At 40.1% G+C, this 21,672-nt stretch overlaps 1 protein-coding gene and 1 pseudogene across 2 annotated transcripts; one reads left to right on the top strand and one right to left on the bottom strand.

The window, feature by feature from the left end:
- Nucleotides 1–11,756: 11,756 nt before the first annotated feature.
- On the bottom strand, nucleotides 11,757–12,203 carry LOC147517611 (uncharacterized). Its single transcript, XM_086593647.1, has one exon. It carries the CDS (start codon nucleotides 12,201–12,203, stop codon nucleotides 11,757–11,759), a length of 447 nt encoding a protein of 148 aa, XP_086449773.1.
- A 3,073-nt stretch (nucleotides 12,204–15,276) lies between these two features.
- LOC147517612 (peroxidase 24 pseudogene) lies at nucleotides 15,277–21,185 on the top strand (annotated as a pseudogene). The gene is made up of 3 exons (XR_015213082.1): nucleotides 15,277–15,492; nucleotides 15,709–15,900; nucleotides 20,477–21,185. The product of XR_015213082.1 is annotated as a peroxidase 24 pseudogene (transcript).
- The last annotated feature ends 487 nt before the right edge of the window (nucleotides 21,186–21,672 follow it).

The raw sequence follows: 21,672 nt of genomic DNA on the forward strand, positions 1-21,672 counted from the left end.
TCGGTACTTCTTACAATTTAATAAAACATTGAACTGCCCCTTTCGTGGAAATCAGTTCTCTGTATCAAAATAGCGAACTGCTCAGGCAAGCCTGAAGACACAACTCTATTGTTAACTCTCATATATAAGAGGAGAAATTACAAAATATTCATAAACTTTCAACAACTAACAAAGACAAGAGGAGAATTCACAATCAAGAATCAATCACGACATGCTTATCTTTCGAGGCAGCGCTAGTCGAAGGTGCCTGGCAGATCTCAACACCACACGCATACCTGGGCCCTGCTACCAGCCATCACTCGCCTTTTTCAGCTGGTGATATTTCTCATCCAGCTCGGCATATTGGACACAGGCCATGGTATACGCATCCTGCGCCTTGCGCGTCACCCCCTGACATTGTTTGGCATACTCAGTCACTTTAGTTAGCTCCCCCTGTAGCTCAGTCATAGCGGTAACTAGCACAGTGTTCTCGTCAGCAGCATCCCGATACTTCTTAGTTATCATCTCCAGTTTCTTCTTGTCAACCCCCCACGCAGCTCGCATACATCCCAACTCGACGTGCGGGTTAACGTCAATATCAGCGCGCTGCACAGCGTTCTTCAATTTGTCATACCTTGCAAGAAACTGCAAGTACAATACTAAAGTTAAACTTGCCTAAGAAACGGAAAGAAAACCACAACGCATGAGAAGCTCACCAAACAAGCAGCCATGTCTATGGTTCCCAACAGCGTCTCCATATCTTCATCCTCAACCTCAGCTTTATCACCATCCAACACGATCCCTTTCAGGAGACTGGTCGCTATGGGTGCCGAGTGGAAGCTGCAGTCAGAACGTTTCACAACACGCTTCTTCCCCGTCTTCCCCATATAGTAGAATTGGCTCCCCACATCCCCGAGACGCTGGGGCGAACTCTCACTAGCGACGTTGTGGCCTCGACCTGGGTCGCTACGTTCCTCAGTAGCTTGCTCGGTCTCATCCGTCTGCCGAGGAGACCTGAATACAACGCCACCAGTCGAGCGACCTGAACTCCTGGGTTGCTTATTGCCCTTAGCTTCTGCAGCAACAACTTTTCTCTTACCTCTATCACCATGAGCATGCGGGTGGAACTCCATTTCCTCCATTATAAGAGGGGAGGTTTATCTCAAACTCCCCTCCCCCTAGTGTACTTGCGGCACCTGGCCATTGTGCAATCTACAAGCAAAATTGACATTAAACGAGTTAACAACCAAACCACAGTTTCTCGATCAAAAGATATAGCTAACAATGTCAACAAACATACCTGGATGAGCAGCGAAGGAAATGGCACACATCGGTTTGAAGAAGAAGAGATGTATCAGCAAGACAAGCAAATGCCTTTAGTATTCTAGGAACAGTTCTACTTATTCGCAAATAACGTATCTTCCCTAAGCATGTCATAATTACATCGAGACGCCAAACATCAGGCCACCTGGCAGCCATTATTACACATCTCTAACCGCTCATTTGTGTACACGTGTCACGCACGTGCAGAAATGCTTCAAATCTCCAGAACGAAGAACTCAACATATGTCCTACTATCTCTGTAGTTCTTCACGAGTCGCCAACTCTCATGGCATGCGACCTACAATGCTAAATTACCATTTAAAGACAGAACGCCCATTCAAAGACCGTAGGTTACTTAAAGTTAACTACTTTCACAAGGAATCGTTTACGCAATCACACAGACATAGCAATATCTCCATTCATACATTCAACCATACATGAGTCATACAAAGCAGAGAAGCAAGTAGTAAACATAACATATAAGCAAAAGACGACTGGGTCGGACAAACCCAGACCACAGTTCACATTTTATCCGAGCTGCTGAGTCTACTCAGGAAATGCAGCTCGGCTAATCACCATTCAGCATCATATTGGCATCCCAGACCAATACGAGGTGACAAGTCGTTCAACGTGTTGATAAATAGAAACAAGAAAAACGAATTGCCCAGGTTACCCCGGGAAACCAGCTCTATGGTATCACAAATTACAAACATTAAAATCAACAACTTAATCTCACAACTCGCCAGCTCCAGGCAGGACAACCAAATCTCCAGCCACTAGAGAATCTTCCACTTCAGCATCTCTCCCCTCAACCACAATGGACACACCATCCACATCTAAACCCACAAGTACATTAGACACATCAGCTTCAGTTCGAGGTGCAACAACCTCTTGAGCAACGATAGCAGAAGCAGGAACATCACTAGCACCTCCCTGCACCCGTACCATTGAGGTACAAGGAGCTTCGTGTTCATGTTCCTCTTTCAAGGCATTGTAAGCGGCCTCCAGATCAACAAATTCAGCGTCCAGAACGTCATAAGCTTTCGTAGCTTCCTGAGCAACCCCTTTGTAGTGCAAGGCGTACTCATTCAATCTACCAATTTCCACAGTAGCCGCATGAACGTTCTCTTTAGCGGACTGTAGTTTCAGCTTCAGTTCGCCCGCTTCAGTAGTTTTGCCAAACTAAGAGCTTGATGCTTCTTCTTCAGCTCCTCCAGCTCCTCGCGTTCCATACTAGCAGCGTCCTGAACATTCTTCACCTCGTCTGTCAATTTCACCATAGTCTCTCTCTGACTCAGCAAACTGTGCAATCTCCTTCAGCTTCTGAAATCCACTCACAAGCTGCAGCCACACACGTATATTAATAATCAGTTCGCAGCAATTTTCATAAGCGAACAAGTAAACCAAACATGGACAATTTCACGTACCAGACATTGCACGATCTCCATCCGCCTCAGGTCATCAGCCAGCCCTTTAGCATCCAGCTCCTTGCGATTGCCATCCAGAGCTATATGTTCAAGTAAACAAGCCGATACCTTACTCCACCTGAAGCTGCAATCAGTTCTCCTTACAGTCCGCTGCACCCCCTGGTCATCCAAGTACACTAGCTGCGACTCCAAGTCATCAGTAGTCACAGGCGACTTCCTACTAGCCTTACTCGGACCCTTCGCCTTCGCCAGTAGGTTGGGCTCTCGTAACAAAGGAGACGAACTCGGTCTAGCCCCAAAAGTGGCCAGGTCCGGAACTTGTTCCGGCCTCGACCGAGTACTACGAGTGGTTGTATCGCCAACTCGACCACCACCAGAACCACCCCCGTCTTTGGGAGTCCCCCGCGTCGTGCCCGCCGGTTTTGGCAGCTTTTGCAGTGTCTTGATCGGACGCGTCTGCTTTCCTCTTCATCGAACTGCTTCGCGCGCGAGGGTTGAAGACCACCCTTTCCAGCTCTACAGGTGCGTCAATCGACCCCCCTTCAAGATGCCACCCCGACCCACCAGCCCCAGAGGCCCCAACACCTCTAGAGGGTCGTTTATCACCACCGCGACCTCGATTCCTATCTTCCCTAGTTATCAGATCGCTCTTTCGTTTATCCATCACTGCTTCACAAGCTTGACCCCATGCCCTTTTCTTCTGAACTCTCCTTTTCTCCCTGATCATCGGTCCTCCTTTTTCCACGAAGAAATGAGCAATTTATGGCAGTTTTGCTTGCTTCTCAGACCGAGTCAACCTCGCAAACTTTTCTGTCTCCTTCCGATTAGTTCGTTTCTTAGCAGCGTAATCTGCAAACACAACAAAAACACATGTCAGTTAGAATGATAATGACCGAGCACTTAAAATTACAAGCAAATGCACTCCACCCACCAGAGATGTTGCAAATCCTAGTTTGCAACCTACATCCTCTAACACAGTAGTTTCCAACTAACAACAACAACCTCTTCTTCCAAGCTTCATTGCTTACACCATCAATAACACTAGACTTCCCACTCAAAGTTTGCAAGCTAAAGTTGAAATCGCGAGATCGCTTGGCAACAAAATGTTCCATAATATCAGACACCCCTATGTGGTATTCACCACTTTCATTCAGTAAATCGAACACCCTGAACAACCGCCAGGTGTTGCCAACAAACTGACAAGGGGATTTCCAACATTCAGCTAAGAAATCACAAACCAGCTTCGAGAACGGTATTCTCATATGCGCTCTCAGCTGACCCTCATAGATTATAATCCCACAGTGTGGAGGGTTATATTCTTCACCTCGCACATTTTCATGCGGTTCTGGCTCATATATCTCCAGGTTGGGTATATCTATCCCATAAGTTGCCCTCAGTTCGGAGAACGCACTCGCCGCAAAACGATCCACCGTCCTAGGGGGCAACCCACTTGAAGATGACCCTTCATCGCGACCTGACGTGCTAGCCACAGCACCAACAGAACCAGATCGTATACTACCCTCATCTTCCCTACCTTCAGCCTCACCATGCTCAGACCGACTGCCAAGGCCCAACTCTTCCTCATCTTCCTCATACTCCCCACAACTTAAAGAGATCTCCTGAACCTCTTCCGATCGAGTATCGTCAGATTCAGACATTTTCACATTTTCCTCTTATCAAATACTCAAGATTAAATAATAAAACCTAACACCGACCTACCTCCTAGACACACAGCACTTGTACAAGAAGAGAGAAAATTGAAAATGGAAAGGTAGCGGCATCAGAAGCACTCACCTGAGAAACCCTAGCCTGCGGTTTTGCTGAAGAAGAAAATAGGAAATAACTTTCTAGTTATTCCAAATTTGATTTTATGAAACTGCCTATTCAGTTACCAAGGAGTTATGATTATCGCCTACGCCCTAGCCCGCACACGTGTCTCAAGGACCTGTCTTTTCAAGATTCTGGAAAATGTGGCAACACGTTTCCTTGCCAGCTGCTATGATTCTGTCACGTGCCAACCGCATGCCAACTTCCAGTTCTCATTAACTCGTTATACAACACGACTCGACCCTTACGGCGAACCAGTCAATTCCCTTCACGCCAGCACGCTCTTCCACTCATGCTCAACACGTACGGCTGTTTTCTCTCAGCAGATTACTTTAATGGACAACACAATCTACTGAGAGGGGGCTGTGTAAGGGAGTAATATTCTCATTAAAGAATATTAAGCACTTGTTAAGCATAAGCAGAGATCGTAGCGAACTCACGACACCGACCTCCAAGATCGATTCGTGAGCAGCTTGCCTCATGTAGGTGGTACACTTCAGCTCGCTCAAGAATACCTCCAGGCGAACGAGCGACCTAAAGCAGAACGCTTCGAATAAGGACACCATCCCTTATCCAGATGCAATCATCACAGTAGCCATACTTGTACTTCCAATCACTGCGATATATGAATTACTGCACCCACTCCCAATCATCACACAATTCCAACCAAAACCAACCTAATACTCATACTCAATCACCACCCTACATATGTACATGACAGTACACGTGTCTCGAGGATCAACACCCTTCCCACCTATAAATACCACCTACATGAACTACGTGAGACCTGATTTTTCTCTCCCCCCAGAATCAAGAGAAAATATGTAGACAGCTCGCTCTATAGCGAACTTGGTCTTTCCTAAATCCAAACCTCTTCCTCTTCCTCATTCGTATGTAAAGGAAAAACACACCTTTACACTTCCCATGCAACAATGTGGAAGAAGAATATTTTTAGCAAATACAGTTAGTGAGATTTGATATCTAAACAGCACAACTAACCATCATACGATTGTAAAACCTTCCCATGCAACAATGGAGTACTCGCAACAATGTGAAAGAAGAATAATTTTAGCAAATACAGTTAGTGAGATTTGATATCTAAACAACACAACTAACTAAATCCATTACTAGCGCAGGCATTGACTTCTGTATTTTTCATGCTTTTTGTTTTTGTTTTTTCCTCTCCAAGTTACATGTATTAATTCCACAAGTACAAATTATTAGCAAAATAGGATGGTCACTGCTGGAATTTGTACCAATCGAACTTAGTTTTCACTGTAAACATACTCCAGGGTAAAGAGTGGTTTTAGCATCCAAATGTTTTGGACGTATGTAATTGTATCCAACGGATGTTTATTCCAAACTAACGGATTAATTGTTAGTGCACGTTCACTTTAATTGTCTTTTGCAAAGGTTGTAACTTGTAATTAATCAGTATGAGCAAAGAGCCCATTAGCGTGTTTACTTAGCCCAAAAGCATTCGTGTGTTTGGTTCAAACAGTAAGAAAGTGCTTTCCAGTATTGTGTTACAATACAATGGAAAGTAATTTCTTTACCAAATGTAAAGAAATTGATTTCAAAGGAAAGAAATCGTTCAAGATCGAGTACTGAACCAAATTTAGGAGTTAGGATTCTATACTCTCTATGGAAATACAATTCCAGAAACAGCTACTGCTTGTAAAGTGTAAACCCAAGGTTGAGGTTTATGGAAAAAAGAAGCCAAGGCTGAGTACCATGTTGCTATTGTACAACTGTACACGGTTTTTATCAAAGAAACCAGAATACATTAATTTTCATTTCAAAGGGATTAGTTAATTGGAATTCCTGCAAATTGGGGTTAACAGATTCTAGCTTTCTTAAGCCCAATTGTCAATCCTACACCAAACAGTTGCTTTTTATATTTTTGTGAGTGGCTAGATTGAGTTGGGCAACCGCACCAACTTTAGGTACTATCAAAGAAGACAAGAGTGAAGTCTTGCATATTGTTATATATACTTCGCGTATCAGGAAAAAAAATATATTTTGTTATATGTTTCTTAATTAATTTAGGAATTCGAACTACTAACGAACAATCTCACCAAACAGACACCTCTTTCACTATTATAATCCCCTAATCCCTGGACCGAATAAACAATGCACCGTAAAAAAATTTATTGTTAAACTGGGTCAATGTTAAATCACAAAATATGAGTATTAAGTTGTGATAATTAATGAAGTTAATTAGCGAGCTAAATCACACAAGCGCTCACGTACTGCTATGGTAAATCTAGCAAAGGATCCATTTGGCATTGCAGGCTTGCTGCTGGTTTGTTAAGTTTAGCATTAATTAGTTGGACGTAAACAATATGATAAATTCTAAAATGCATAACAAAGTTTACTTAGAGCATCTCTAGGTGGTGGCAGTATCACTTGCAAGTTTGAGGGCGAAATTTGAAGAAAATATCCTCAAATTTTGACCAACTCTAGGTGGTCGCAAATATCGGACACAAATTTGTATGTAGGGTCTACAATGCGCGCCATTGGTAATCTCACGCACTAGTACCACTGTCACGCGCCATTGGTACTGTCACGTGACAGTACCAATGTCGTGTGCTATGATTAAATAAATGTCGCGCGACAGTTGAACTGTTGTCATTCACACATTTGTTTTCAACATAGTTTCTCTAGTTTAAAAAAAAAATGGATTGCGCCGACGAATATGTCTATAATAACCAAACAAGATGGAGTGGTGACGGTGAGAAAGATCAAAACAGTAGTAATAGTGCACTGGTTTGGAGCAATCACATGAGTGATCTAGATGATGATCGAACCAGGAAATTTTGGAGCTAGAAACTAGGGAGCTGAGCAGGATGATCCATTGCTACTTCAGTATCAGCAAGTCGATTTTGAATTTCCTGCAGAGCCTATTGATTTCAGCTATCTTAAACCAGTGCATGATAAACATGTGTCAAGAGTTGTTCTTGAACAACAAGTATGTATTTTAATTTTATATATTACCAGTAGTGTTTAACTGTAGTAGTTAATACGTAAATTTTTATTTTTATTTTTTTAATTTAGTTTCATTTTGCGTATATCAGAGATGTGTTAAGTGTTGAGTTCGGTGCACTCCACGTGCGCTGAAGACGTGGTAGGATGATATTAAAAAAGTCGGTGCACTTGACCATGTACGAGATGTAATTCCAGCGACTCCCTTCGGTCATCTAGTTGACATACCTAGCTTACAATAAGACTGACATTCAGGGAGTTATCAATGGTTTAGTTGACAGATGGTGGGATAGTGCACATATTTTTCACTTCCCTCAGGGAGAGTTGAGCTTCACTCCACTAGATTTTTGTATGATATCTGGTTTGAGTATAGGATTAGGTCATCCATTGAGATGTAGCATTGAATTCTAGAGTTGTGCCCAAATGATGACTTTCTTCCCTTGTCTGACCGAGGAGTCATATGACAGTGCTGGTGTTAGGATTTATGGCATCAAGGTTGCATACATTACGCCGTTGACTAATGATGATGGGTTGCAGTTTTTAATAAACTATTTGTCACTTGATTCTGATGATGGTCAAGCACATGTCGATGAGTATGTAAGAACTTTCTATATGTATGTGATGGGTGTCTTTTTTTTCCTTCTGGCCATTCCACGATTAACTTGGGGTATCTTGCCAACTTTGAGCACTTGCATGAGTTGGGTGGTATTGATTTTGGTGGAGCCGTATACTGTAATTTGTTGCGTTGTTTAAATAGGGTTTCTCGGCAGATAGGTGTTGTCACTAGTCCCCAACTTGGAGGGTTTGTTATTCTCTTAGAGGTATGGTTTTATGAGTATTTCCGTGTTGCAAATCCTATCCTCACAGAGTACACCGATGAGAAGCCTATGCTCAAGGCTTGGTATGGACCTCGTCGAGCTCGTCTGACCAGTGAGATCAGTCATAACATAACTTTTGTCCGAACCTAAATCGAGCTTAGCACACAGGCTTCTATTGTTTGGAGACCTTGGCAGACATCTGTGCACGTCGACACGAATGACTGTAGATACGCATTGTTCATTTCTCATAGGAGGATAGTATTCACTTGCGGGAGGATATGGAGTGGTATTTAGGGGATAGATGTTACAGACATCTCACACCATGCTTTGGTACCCCCCCTGATCCGCCTACCCATGTATCAGAGGCTAAGGACATGACCTTACATTAAGCTAGTCATCGAAAGAAACATGGATTGGAGTTGGCCAGTAGCTTCTGACCTAGTGACATCGCAGACTTATGAGCAGTATTACCGTTATTGGTTTAAGGTATCTATTGGTCATTGATCCCAGTTGTGGGTCGTACATGCAATCTTGATACTACCACTTTGGCGTATGTTTGACTAGATTATAACAATCTTGCCATATCCATGGTTTCCCAATAGTAGTTGCATAAGTTATTGCCGCGTCTGTAACCTACATTTATATAAAAAAAAACAAAAACAAAATCAATATCAATATCAAGTAGTATACAGTAAAAACATAAAGAAAACGAAGTATAAATTAAACAACTTTGACGAATCTTACAATGTCTTTGCATCCCCACCCGTTTGGAGGTTGTTCTTCAAACTTTCTTAGTATAACATGATATTTGTTCAAGAACGGTAAAAGAATCGACCAACGTTGTGAGACTCCCTTCCACTTACGATTGTGGTTAAACCTTGAATTTGATTCATCCTAGCTATAATTCGTTCCTAATAAATTTGTCCCGATTGATCATTTCCTACTATAGGATATTCTCCAATCTCAATCCACGCTCTAGTAAGAGCAATATTTTCTTCATTTGTCCAACTTGGACCCCTACATTGTTTTGGTTGTGACATTGAGATTGTTGTGTGTGAAATTATTGAGTTGTTTGATCAGAATGTTTGGGTTGAGTGTATGTAAAATGAATAAGGAAATTAGTGTAGATATATGGATGTAGAATTCCGGCCATTTTTTGCCCGTTTTTTTTTCTTATTGGAGCACGCAACAGTGATAGTGTCGCGCTCCTGTTCCAACCTTCCCTCCAACCTTTTTTTCTTATTTGTTCCAACCTTCTTCTTTCTTTCTTGTCGGTCACCTCCTTTCCCTCCAAGAAATGCTTAATGGGATCCATCCATCCCCCTTCTTCTGTAATCTGACACACTTCTATCACCTCCACTGTGTTTGGCTTCTCTAGTCTCCCTACTCGTATTGTTCTTTCCTCGGACCCAGGTATGGCTGCAACCACATATGCCAAGGCGTCCACATGCCTATTCTCACTGCGACCCAAGTGTAAAAATCTGAGCTTCTCAAACTTGCCGGACCTTTCGTGCACCACCTTTAAATACTTAGCCATTCACGGACATCGAGCAGCGATCCATTAGCTTAACACACCATCAGATTTAAGTCGGAATACACGGTCAGTTCCTTTACTCCCAAGTCCTCGGCCATTCTCAACCACGCTATCACTGCCTCATACTCTGCTTCATTACTCGACGCCACGAACCCTAGTTTCATGGTCTGTTCTATTATGTTATTATCAGGCGTGACCAACACAACTCCAATGCTGCTGCATGCGTCAGTGGCAGATCCATCAGCGAATACTCTCCACCTATTCCTCTTATCCCTAGGGTCTAGTAGGTCGGGCTCCCCATCCCTCTCCGGTTCCATGACCATCTCTTCTCCCCAAGTGGGATCTTATGCGGGGAACTCAGCTAGAAACTCTGCTATCACCTGCGCCTTCTCTGCGGTTCTTATCTGATATTGTATCTCGTACGAACTAAGCATCACTGCCCATTTTAATATTCTGTCTGACTTCTCTGTCCTTAAAGCTTGTTTGAGAGGCAGGTTAGTCAGCACCACCACTGTGTGTGACTCGAAGTAGGGTTTCAACTTTAGAGTTGGGAAGATTAACGTAAGGGCATACCTCTCAATTCTGCTATACCGTGTCTCTGCATCCAACAATGTTTTGCTTTGAAAATACATTGGATTCTTCATTCTGTCGACTAGGCAGACCAGAACTGACTAACTGCATACTCAGTAGCCCCCAAATACAAGTATAACTTCTCCCCCTGCTCTGGCCAAGATAGCAATGGAGCCTTACCCAAATACCTTTTCAGCTCTTGAAATGGCTCCTCACATTCTGATGTCCACACTAAATCTAGGGTGCTTCTCAGTAACCGATACAGTGGTCTACATTTGTCAGATGATTTGGAAATGAACATATTCAAAGCCGCAACCCTACCTGCCAACCGCTGCACTTCCTTGACAATCTGCGGTGACAACATCTCCACCAATGCTCTTATCTGTTCAGGATTAGCCTCTATTCCCTACTGAGTAACAATGTAACCCAAGAACTTTTCCGTGGTTACTCCAAATGTGCATTTCTCCGGATTCAGCTTCAAATTGTACTTTCACAGCATCTCAAATGTCTCTCTTAATCCCTTTAGATGCTCCTCCTCAGACATGCTTTTCTTCACCATGTCATCTATGTATATTTCAATCCCCTTCCGAATCTTACTTTCGAACATTTTTTCTCCCAATCGCTGGAAAGTGGCTCCAGCATTCTTCAATCCAAATGGCATCCTGGTATAGCAATACGTGCCGCATCTACGACAAATGTTGTCTTCTCTTGATCCGGTCCGTACATCGCGACCTGGTTATATCCCATAGATGCATCCATGAACAAAAATATTTTGAATCCTGTTGTCCTATCCACTAATTCATCAACCCGCATCATGGGATAGCTATCTTTGGGACACTCTACATTCACATTTGTAAAATCAATGCACATACGAACCTTGCAATTCTTTTTTGGTACCGCGACTACATTGGACAACCAATCCATGAATTCCACCTTTCATATTATTCCAACTCCTTTTAACCGTGAAACCTCTTCGCGAATGCCCTCCGCATACTTTGGTCTAATGCTCCGCATCCTTTGTCTCACTGGCTTGGCATCCTCTTTCATGTGTAGCCGATAACACATGAACTCTGGGTCTAACCTCGTAACATCCTCAATTACCCATGCAAACACGTCTTTGTTTTCTGACAAGAATTGTATTAACTTACTTTTCCACTCCTCTGGCAAACTGGACCCTACCGTGGTGAACCTCTCTTCCTCCCTTTCCCCAATATTCACTACTTCAATCTCATCGAGTGTCTTCGAACCAACCGTCGACTCCTCCTCCCCCTCCACAGAGGTGCACTGTAATTGCTATGCCTGCCTCTTCCTAGCATTTGAGCTCTCTTCTTCTGGTCCTCGGATCAACCGTTTCACTATACCTCTGTGACTGTTCTTGGCCGTCACCTGATCTCTGCGAACTTCATACATGCCCATCGGGGTGGAAAACCGTATCACTTGATAGTATGTTGACGGGACAACCTTCATCTCGTGAATCCACTGCCTCCCTAAAATTGCGTTGTACTGAGAAGAAGAATCTACCACCATAAACCGTGCGAAGACCGTCACTGGACCCATGGTTACAGGAAATAAGAGTTCTCTCATAAGCTTCGTCATACTCCCATTGAACCCGTATAAATTAGTCCATGGAGGCCTCAATTGCCTAGGATTAATCCCCATTTCTTCTGAAGCTCCTTTAAATAACAAATCCACTGCACTACCACAATCGATCAACACCCTCTTCACCATGTAATTTCCCATTGCTACTGTGATGACCAAATGCGTCTTCATGGGGTGAATCCACTGCCCGTAGATCCGCACTGCTAAGGACGATCTGGTCTCTGTATGTCTGTCCCGCCATTAATCTGCTGGATGCTCGCGGTTCTCCTCACTCTGTCTTTATGGGCATTATGACTTAGTACCTCTCCACTAAAAATCACATTAATACTTCCTAGTATCCGATCCTGGCGTGGTATGCGCTCCTCATTCTGTGCTCCCCTTACAAACTCCCTCATCCTCCCTTTTTCCACCAATCATTGAACCAACCACTTTAGAGCATAACAGTCATCGGTCTTATGATTTCGTATCTGATGATAGTCGCAGAACGGTTTATCTAGTAGTTCTATCGGGGTGTTCTGCGTCCTTTCATATCCCTGCAGGTTCTTAATCAACGACAATATTTCGCTCAGGGGTCTTTTCAGCGGTGTCACTTCTATCTCACGGTATGGCTTCCTTTATCTGTTTTCTCTTTGAATCCCCTCCCGGCTTCTTTTTGCCCTTGGCGGGTATCCGCGATACCCCCCACTTTCCTTCTCCGATGCCCCCACCCTTCGGTGTTCCCTGTCTTTCTCCAACGATAGCACCGCTTTCCCTGACTTCTTAGACTCCTTCTGTATAGTGTCCTCATACATGATATGTTTTTCCACTCACAGATATAACTCATGTAAAGTTGCAATCTCGTTCTTCGCCACAGACTGGTGTACCCCTGTTCCTGGTCACAACCCTCTTTCAAATGCGATCACTACTGTTCTCTCATCCAGATTTTCTACCTTCAATGTCTTAGCCTTGAATCGACACAGGTACTCCCTCATTAACTCTGCGGATCTTTGTCGAACATTAAATAATGCCGCGATATCCACCACTCCCTTTTTCTGGTGTATGAAGTGATCTATAAACGCCTATTCCAACTCTTGAAAGTTCCTTATGCTTCCCGCTGGCAACCAGTAATACCAGTCCGACGCCCCTCATTTCAGACTAGCTGGGAACATCATACACTGTAGTCCATCATACCGAGCCTCTTGCTAGAGAGGCATCTGTTGTCGGAAATGATGGATGTGGTCAGCTGGGTCTCCTTTGCCATCGTATCTTTCGAACCTAGGTCGGTTGAATCACTTTGGCACCTCTGACATCCAGATGTCATCCGCTAATGGGTTGCGATTCAGTCCGGCTACCACTTGGCTAGCCGCTCCCCCACGGCCCTTTGTTTACTGTTGATTCGCCTCTCTGTCATTATCTATCATCTCCTGAACTTGTTCCATTGTCAGGCCAGCCATCGGGTTTTCGACAAGGTTCGGCCCGCCCTCCTCATCGTCAGACTCCTCCCTTGCTTCTTCCCCTTCTTCCTCCTCCACTTTTTCTTTTTCTCTCCTCAGTTCGTCGTTCTCCTCTCTCAATCTCCTGATCTCCTCTCGCATTAGCCAGGTCTCTTCTATTTCATGCTCCACTCCTCGATATCCCTCCTCATCAATCACCGCCTCCGGTGTCGGATCTTGCACCACTGCCCTCTTTGGTCTACCTACCCCTTTCTTCGCTTTTGGTGCCATTTTTGTCTTTTACAATCTCTTCGTCCCCACAGATGGTGCCAAATGTATGAACCTAAAACCTACAAATAAGAACCAAAGAGCTCAACCCTCCTTCTAGACCTCGTCTCCTCCTTTTCCTCTCTTTCTTTCTCTCCCCTCCCTTCACTGTGCCGCCCTCTTTTTTTCTCTCCATACTCTTCTTTTTCTACATCTACCCTCTTGCATCTGGATCGTCCATCTATCTCCTCATCTCACAGTTCTCCATCTTGCCGTACCAATGCCACGTCCGCGGTCTAGGGTTCCGTGGCCACGATCCGCTGCTCCCCGACTTCCCTTCTTATGTTACATGCCTTTCTTAGTCCCCAGGATTTAGTCTACATCTCTTTATTTTGCCACTACAGTTGCTGTAATTTCTATCCCACCAAAAAACTTTTACGCATTTGTAGTAAGCTTGCCATGTAACTAATTAGTTTATTTAGCGATAGAAATTAGAGCAACAAAGCTCACGTGCTTAATCATATGAACTCGTCGTTATGTAAATCAAACAGATTGAGACGACAAGTGAACTGAGGTACTAAATTGAAGCAAATTGAGAATATGTGGCACTAATAGGAGAGAAAAAAAATTTGTGTACCATTTAGGAAAAAAAAATAAAAATCGTGGTACTAAATAGTTATAAACTCTTTTTCCAAACAATACTTCTTTTAGGCCATGCACTTGTCCATGTAGCCAAACCATAGTTCTTCTAGACATGTACGTAGCCAAACCACGGTTCTTCGATCTACTTATGGATTGATGGAAGTTCTTTCATTTTTTGGCATTGATTAAGCCATATCAATTTACGAACGCATTGGCAATTTACCAAATAATAGAACAGGGAAGTTGGTTTTGTTGAGCTAGCTAGATCAACATTTTGGTTTTTGCTGGAGTGATATGAGTCACATGATATTATGCACAATACATTACTTACATTTGATCAATCAATTAGTGCTTTCAAGTGATCAAGCATAACCAATTTAAACTAGCGCTCATTTTGGATGATTTTTTTTTTATTGGTAAGCCTGTTTTTAAATGAGATCAGTAACTCTTTGATATTGGCGGGGTTCGAGCACCAGACCTCTGGTATCATCATCCAAAGGTTTTACCGACTTTGCTAGTTGGCACCTGCCATTTTGGATGAATTACCCCAGCTATATATAATTAAGCTAATTAATCTTCACGGGCTAGTAAAAAAATCATAATAAATGCATCTGGTATAGTAGACATGAATTATGAATAACACTAGTCAACACGTACTTGAAAACACACAATTATCTAACAATGGTCTTATTTAAATGTTGCATGCCATTGTTTAAGGAATAATTATAATTAATAGTTGTTTAACCAGGAAAACATAACAAGGTTGTATATATAAGGAAGTAGTAGCGCTACATACAGAATGCATAGAAGTCGAAAAGAAACTGTGAGAAATATCATTGTTTCAAAGAAATTAAAGAAGTAAGTTTAATTTGCAATATTATTTGTTCTTGGAAATGAGAACTAGCTTTTCAAACTTTTTGTTAGTTTGCTTAGTATTATTCGGAAGTGCAGGAATTTGCCATGGAGGTGAATTAAGGAAGAATTTCTACAAGAATAGCTATCCTCAGGCTGAGGAAATTATCAAGAGCATAATTTGGAAACGTGTTGCTAGTAATTCAACATTGCCTTCAAAGTTTTTGGGAATGCATTTCCACGATTGCGTCATCAGGGTAATAATGAATATATACCCCTACATAAATAGATTCATCTTACGTAATGCATCGTGCATTATAAGATTTCAACCTTAATTTTGGCAGGGGTAACAAACATGTACACGTACTATGACTTGTACACAGTCATTTGCAATTAATTGTCAATGCATCATGTAAGTATACATGTCTTGATGAGTTAATTTGGTTGATGTATATATTATTTACACTTTTCAGGGTTGTGATGCTTCAGTATTACTGAACTCCACGCCTAATAACAAAGCTAAAAAGGAAGCAATAGCAAACCTATCATTGGCAGGTTTTGATGTTATCGACGAGGTGAAGACACAACTAGAGAAGACCTGCCCAGGAACCGTTTCCTGTGCTAATATTGTTGCTTTGGCTGCTAGGGACTCCGTTTCGTACCAAGTAAGTTCTAAGTTTAAGCCTTCAGTTCGTACCCCAAGCAGCAATCAACCTTCTTCAACACTAATCCTGTCAAGACTTATTGACTATGTTTATTTCATGAACACACCCGATAAGCAAACATGCAAATTGGGTCAGCATTGTAAACAATGTTGGTATGAGTAGCCCTAAAATACAAATCATACTTATACATATATATACACAATCAATAAGGCAGTTTGTTCCTCCACCGAGGCGCCTTAACATCAAACGAATAATACAATATTCTTAAGTACATTAATTAAGGTAGGTAGTTCCTCCATTGAGGCGCCTTAGCTTCCAATTCAATAATAATATTAAGGCATTCAGATCCTCTAACGAGGCACCTTAGCTTCCAACCATATTAGATCAACTACATCTAATAATAAAATAACCAAACTAAAACTTACTCTATACAAACATTGGTGTAAGCCTGATCACAGAGTGGGTCACACCTGTATAAATAATCAATTCAACTCACCCTTCTACAAAACCATTGTGAATGCAACATAAATTACAATAAAACAACCATATTATATACATAATTCCAATCATCTCATTGAACCAACAAGAACCATCTTAAAAACCAATTTCACAACCACCATCAATCATTTATTATATATTTAACATACATTTTGATATATCATCACAATTATTGTTTAGAGTTTCTTCAAGTGTGTCTAGAATCACATCATCTCTATGTTTTACCTAGTTTCCATGGCTACCACAATCGCTTCCCATCTCCGAACATGTATATCTACATGCCTCCCCTCACGTAATGAACCACTCCATGCGTAGTTACCCTAAGCGGGATATCGCATACCAGGTAACCCCCACACGAACGTCATTATGTGGGTACTGCCACTATTCGGCATAAATTATCCGTGTCTCGTTCTAAATTTTGTGAACGAGATAATTAAGCCACTATTCGGCTACGATTGCCCTACACATGGGTCAATCAGCATCTTATACGCCCTATACAAGGGCCAATCATATTACGTACGTCCTACACAAGGGACTAATCACATGAGTTGTGGTAGCTAGGTTATAGGATTTTTGTTACGTAATTTGTTCAAATTTATGTTTATGTCTCTTAAAATTTCAACCTCGTCTCGTGTCAATAAATCATTGCACTAAACCATAATATTTAGAAATATCTCCATGCATCTCATAACAACTTTCATTCTTTCACGTGCCAAATAAATAATTACACTAAACCAAAAGATTTAGAATTATCACAATGCATCTCATGACCAGAAAAATCTTTTAACTCGTCAATGTAAAGTCCAACGAAATATTTCCATTTAAACATATCTCAAATTTATCCAAAGACATTTTCATACTATTGCATAGCAACTCAATCGTAAATATAACGCCAACCTTATTTACGTAATCATTCCTAAAAAATGTTGCATAGAGGACACACACTTTAAGATCACAATGAGATTATATCATAATGCAATATAACACACCATGGCATTGACAATTGATTAATATATCATCTTTTAAATATATTGAACAATCATAAAAAGTGCTGCATATCACTATATAGCATTCATTACCAAAACTTTAATATTTACAACAATGTCATCAAGGCTTAGAAAAGCTATAGTAGCCTCATTAATTATCACAATGCTACAGTAACAGTACACATTATTAAAAATGCTACAATATATTTACTATTGCTACAGTACGTGCTACAGTATGTAGTATTATAATTATTTATAACCATGCTACAGTAATAATATTCTAACTTATTTTCATTGCTACAGTACATATTCATAGAAAAGTTAGACTATAGTGCAAATTCATATATAGTATTTCATAAAAACAATATGATTAATTTAAAAAGTTTCCCAAACATAATAGCATGTGTTAACTAAGAAAAATCAATCATATAATCATGTTCTTATTCAGGCACAACAACAAACAAACATTTCTTCTATAATATCAATTTAATATATGCTACCACACAAAAATAATGGATACTCACTAATACAATTTCGATCATATTATTTTCTCCCTTTTACATTATTCAATGTTAATATCTAATACGCAATATTTAATAGATTAATGTAATTAAATGTAAATCCATATATAAAGCAACCGTTTCATGACTATGATGCAAACACTAATTTTTAACGTTCCAAGTACCAATATAAATTACTCACAATATTTTTTTTCTAATTAATTAGACGCAATTTAGAATCAACAACTAAATAATTGAAAATAACAAATTAGTGAGGTCTACTCACCTTTTCTTCTAGCGAAAGAACAATAAGAAAAAGAACGTCACTCCACGTAGATCCAAGAAAACCCCAAGAAATACTAAACAACGAAAAACTCCAAGAAAACACCAAGCATAGAAATACTCGTTGTTATCATTTTTTTTTCCTTCTTCTTCTTTTTAAATCTTCTTTTGTTTTCTTCTTCTTTCTTTTAGATCTAAAACAAACTCAAAACATTTCCATATTTACAAATTCTCCACACAATTTATTTTCAAATAAAAACCTTACTCTCTCCACAAATTATAGACATTTTTTTCTAATCAAAGTCTTTCCATATTTTTTTCCATAAATTATGAACTTATTCTCTCCATGTTTTCTTATTAATAAAATCTCTACACATTATTTTAAAACTTAAAAACTTTCCTATTAAACCATTTTCAAACCAAACAAACTATTTTCTTTATTTTTTTTCAAAAAGTCAAACATACATATTCACTTCAATTTAATAGTCAACTTAAGACATTGTCAATAATATATAAAATTTTGTGAAATAATAAATTTTAGACATTAATAAAAATAGAGGTGTTACAATTATACACATCTCAAAAGAATCTCGTCTCGAGATTCGGAAGTTAGGTAAGCTATATGAACAAGTAATGTTAGTTACTAAATTAGAACATAAGTAATATTAGTTACTAAATTAGAACATACTCAAGAATATACAGAGATTAAACTTAAGCAAGATAATGTTGATATTAATTATTTTTTAAACAATTCCAAAATATATGTTCTATACTGTAACAAAATCTATTATATATAGTTTAATTGTCTACGTTAAAACAAATTATTACTTTCACTTAAACACAAGATAAATATATTATTTATCTGTAGCATGCAGTTTCTTGACACGTAACAAACTCTATAAAAAAAATAATATTATACTTAAACTAATCAATAATGTGGGGGTAAGTTCTTCCCTACATAAAATATTAGAGAGTTTTTTATTTAATTTTATTTATTTATTACCATGCACAAAAGAAAATTAGTGTCCTAACACATTTAAAACAAAATGTCACTCATGTCATTGAAACTACAATAAAAAAAAATCTCAAACATATTAATTAAGCGTACTCCAGTATCATATGAGTCAAATAGAAAGGGAAACATCTAATTAAAAATACAAACAATAATATGAATGAAGAACGTTCACTACTCTAAACACCAATGTATCATCATCACTAACGCATAAATATTCTGCAACATGATTTTTTTTTCCATACTATCAACAAAACACATTAAAATAATCTTATCCAACCTTACATCAATTTTTTCTCATGAATATATCAAAATTTATTTTCTTTTACTAGTAAACTTGATAAAAACGCGTTTAATTGTACGTTTATTGGTTTTCTTGATTAATTAAGTCCGAGGTCCACAGTCCGAAGTCCAAAGTCCGTATAGTCGTATGTTTTAGTCAAGTTATCTTACTCATGTGGGTTTGGTAGGATAGGTCGAGTAAGGGATCGTCCAAACCTTAGGGCTCGGAAAGGTTCACAACTGGAATTACAATTTTTGGTGAGTAGGATTTTAGGTTTTTTAGTTGGTTTTAATTAAATTAACGGTAATGCAAATAATGTAAATTACTACGGTGATTTTGATGTAGATAACCAAAGATAGAGAACAGGGAGAGAGTTAATCATACTCATGCAAGAATCATTTTTCAACAATTTATATTACCACGTCCTTACATCTCTAATTCGTCTCGTGTTTGGAGACGACGTCGAGTATTGATCCCTAGCGCATGCCGACATCTCTGAGCCGCATCACACTAGCATAAGGAGTTGAACTAATATTTCATCTCTGGAATATCATTTCAGCTCCTGGCTCAATTCCACATCAGCTGGACAAATTTGAGAGCTGTTTGACACCATAGAGTCGTGCGCGAGACTGTTCTGGAGCATCAGCACTCCAAATTTGTACAGTCTCAGTCATTTTGGGACCAGATGTCTAATCTATGCCTAAATCCTAAGTAGTGATTCTAGAATATTAAAGAGTCAATCTGAATTCTCACACGAGCAGCATAACCCTCCCCCTAAGGGGGGGGGGGATTAGCTCATGGTCATTGAAGGAATAATAAAACTTGCTATGTACATTAAGTAAATAAATGTAGGACATGAATTACACTAGAAAAGAAATGACTGTTATTAAGGGTAAATTGACTTACAGTATTGATAAGCACCCAAAATTGTAATATTAAACCCCGAGAGACATAGCATTTTGGTCGATTATGTGTTTAATAATCATGTAATAATTATATTTTCGTACTTTTGCAGGTTTCCGCATTTAAAATGAATATAATGATAAAACATGCATCGAAGTATGGGAATACTGGAATATTTGAAGTTTCCCACTCAACCCCAGTGAAGCCCAACAGAGCCTGACTAGAGCCAAAGTTTTCAAAAGAACAAAACCAGTGCAGAACGGGTCCACATATAAAGAAGTAGCAAACTTCCGAAGCTCAACTCTGATAAATTGGGGTGCCGACGTTGGCTAGTGAACTGCCAGAGCGACCAGGGCGACAAACTCTATGCAAAGGTAGAAAGTTGCAAAAATGCCAAAATCGGCGCCGCCACTGGACACACTAAGTGGACCCACTCTGTGGGCCCAAAAGGCATGACGAGTCAGCATAGGCAGGTGGCAAGTAATGGTCACAAATTTGTGCCACCTTGCAATGAGAAAGACACGTACCAATTCAATGTTTGAATTGAATTGGGCTATAAGACGAAACTAAAACATATAAAGACAAAACCTTATAAAGCTAAATGACAAAATTTAAAACAGGTAAAACAAAACTTTGATTCTCAAAGCTTTGAACGTTTTAATTAGCTAACATACAAACCTGATTAAATGTTGGGATTTCACGTGAAGGGTCTTCCGCCTATATATATGCGGGGGTAGCTTTCATTATTCTTCCTTCAGCATTTTATGCTCTAGCTTTCGCTTAGCAGTAGTTAGTTTTAATTCAGCACTTACATTCCATCATTTTCATTCCAGCAGCTTAAATACTGTAAGTCATTTTACCCTTAATAACAGTCATTTCTTTTCTAGTTTAATTCCTGTTCTGCATTTATTTACTTAATGTATACAGCAAGTTTTATTATTCCTTCAATGACCATGAGCTAATCCCCCCCCTCAGGGGGAGGGTTATGCTGCTCGTGTGAGAATCTAGATCGACTCGTTAATATTCTAGAATTGCTATTAGGAATTAGGCATAGATTAGACATCCGGTCCCAAAATGACTGAGACTGTACAAATTTGGAGTGTTGATGCTCGAATCAGTCTCGCCACGACTAAAAATGTCTCGGCGACGACTCTACGGTGTCGATGACTCTCCAATTTGTCCAGCTGATGTGGAATCGAGCCAGGAGCTGAAATGATATTCCAGAGATGAAATATTAGTTCAACTCCTCATGCTAGTGCGATGCGGCTCAAAGATGTGGGCATGCGCTAGGGATCAATACTCGACATC

This window comes from Coptis chinensis, chromosome 2 (genome assembly GCF_015680905.1).
Source record: "Coptis chinensis isolate HL-2020 chromosome 2, ASM1568090v1, whole genome shotgun sequence".
Taxonomy (NCBI): Eukaryota; Viridiplantae; Streptophyta; class Magnoliopsida; order Ranunculales; family Ranunculaceae; genus Coptis; species Coptis chinensis.

Coding starts and splice junctions, on each gene's coding strand:
- LOC147517611 (XM_086593647.1), bottom strand. CDS start 12,203: ATGGGAAATTACATGGTGAAGAGGGTGTTGATCGATTGTGGTAGTGCA.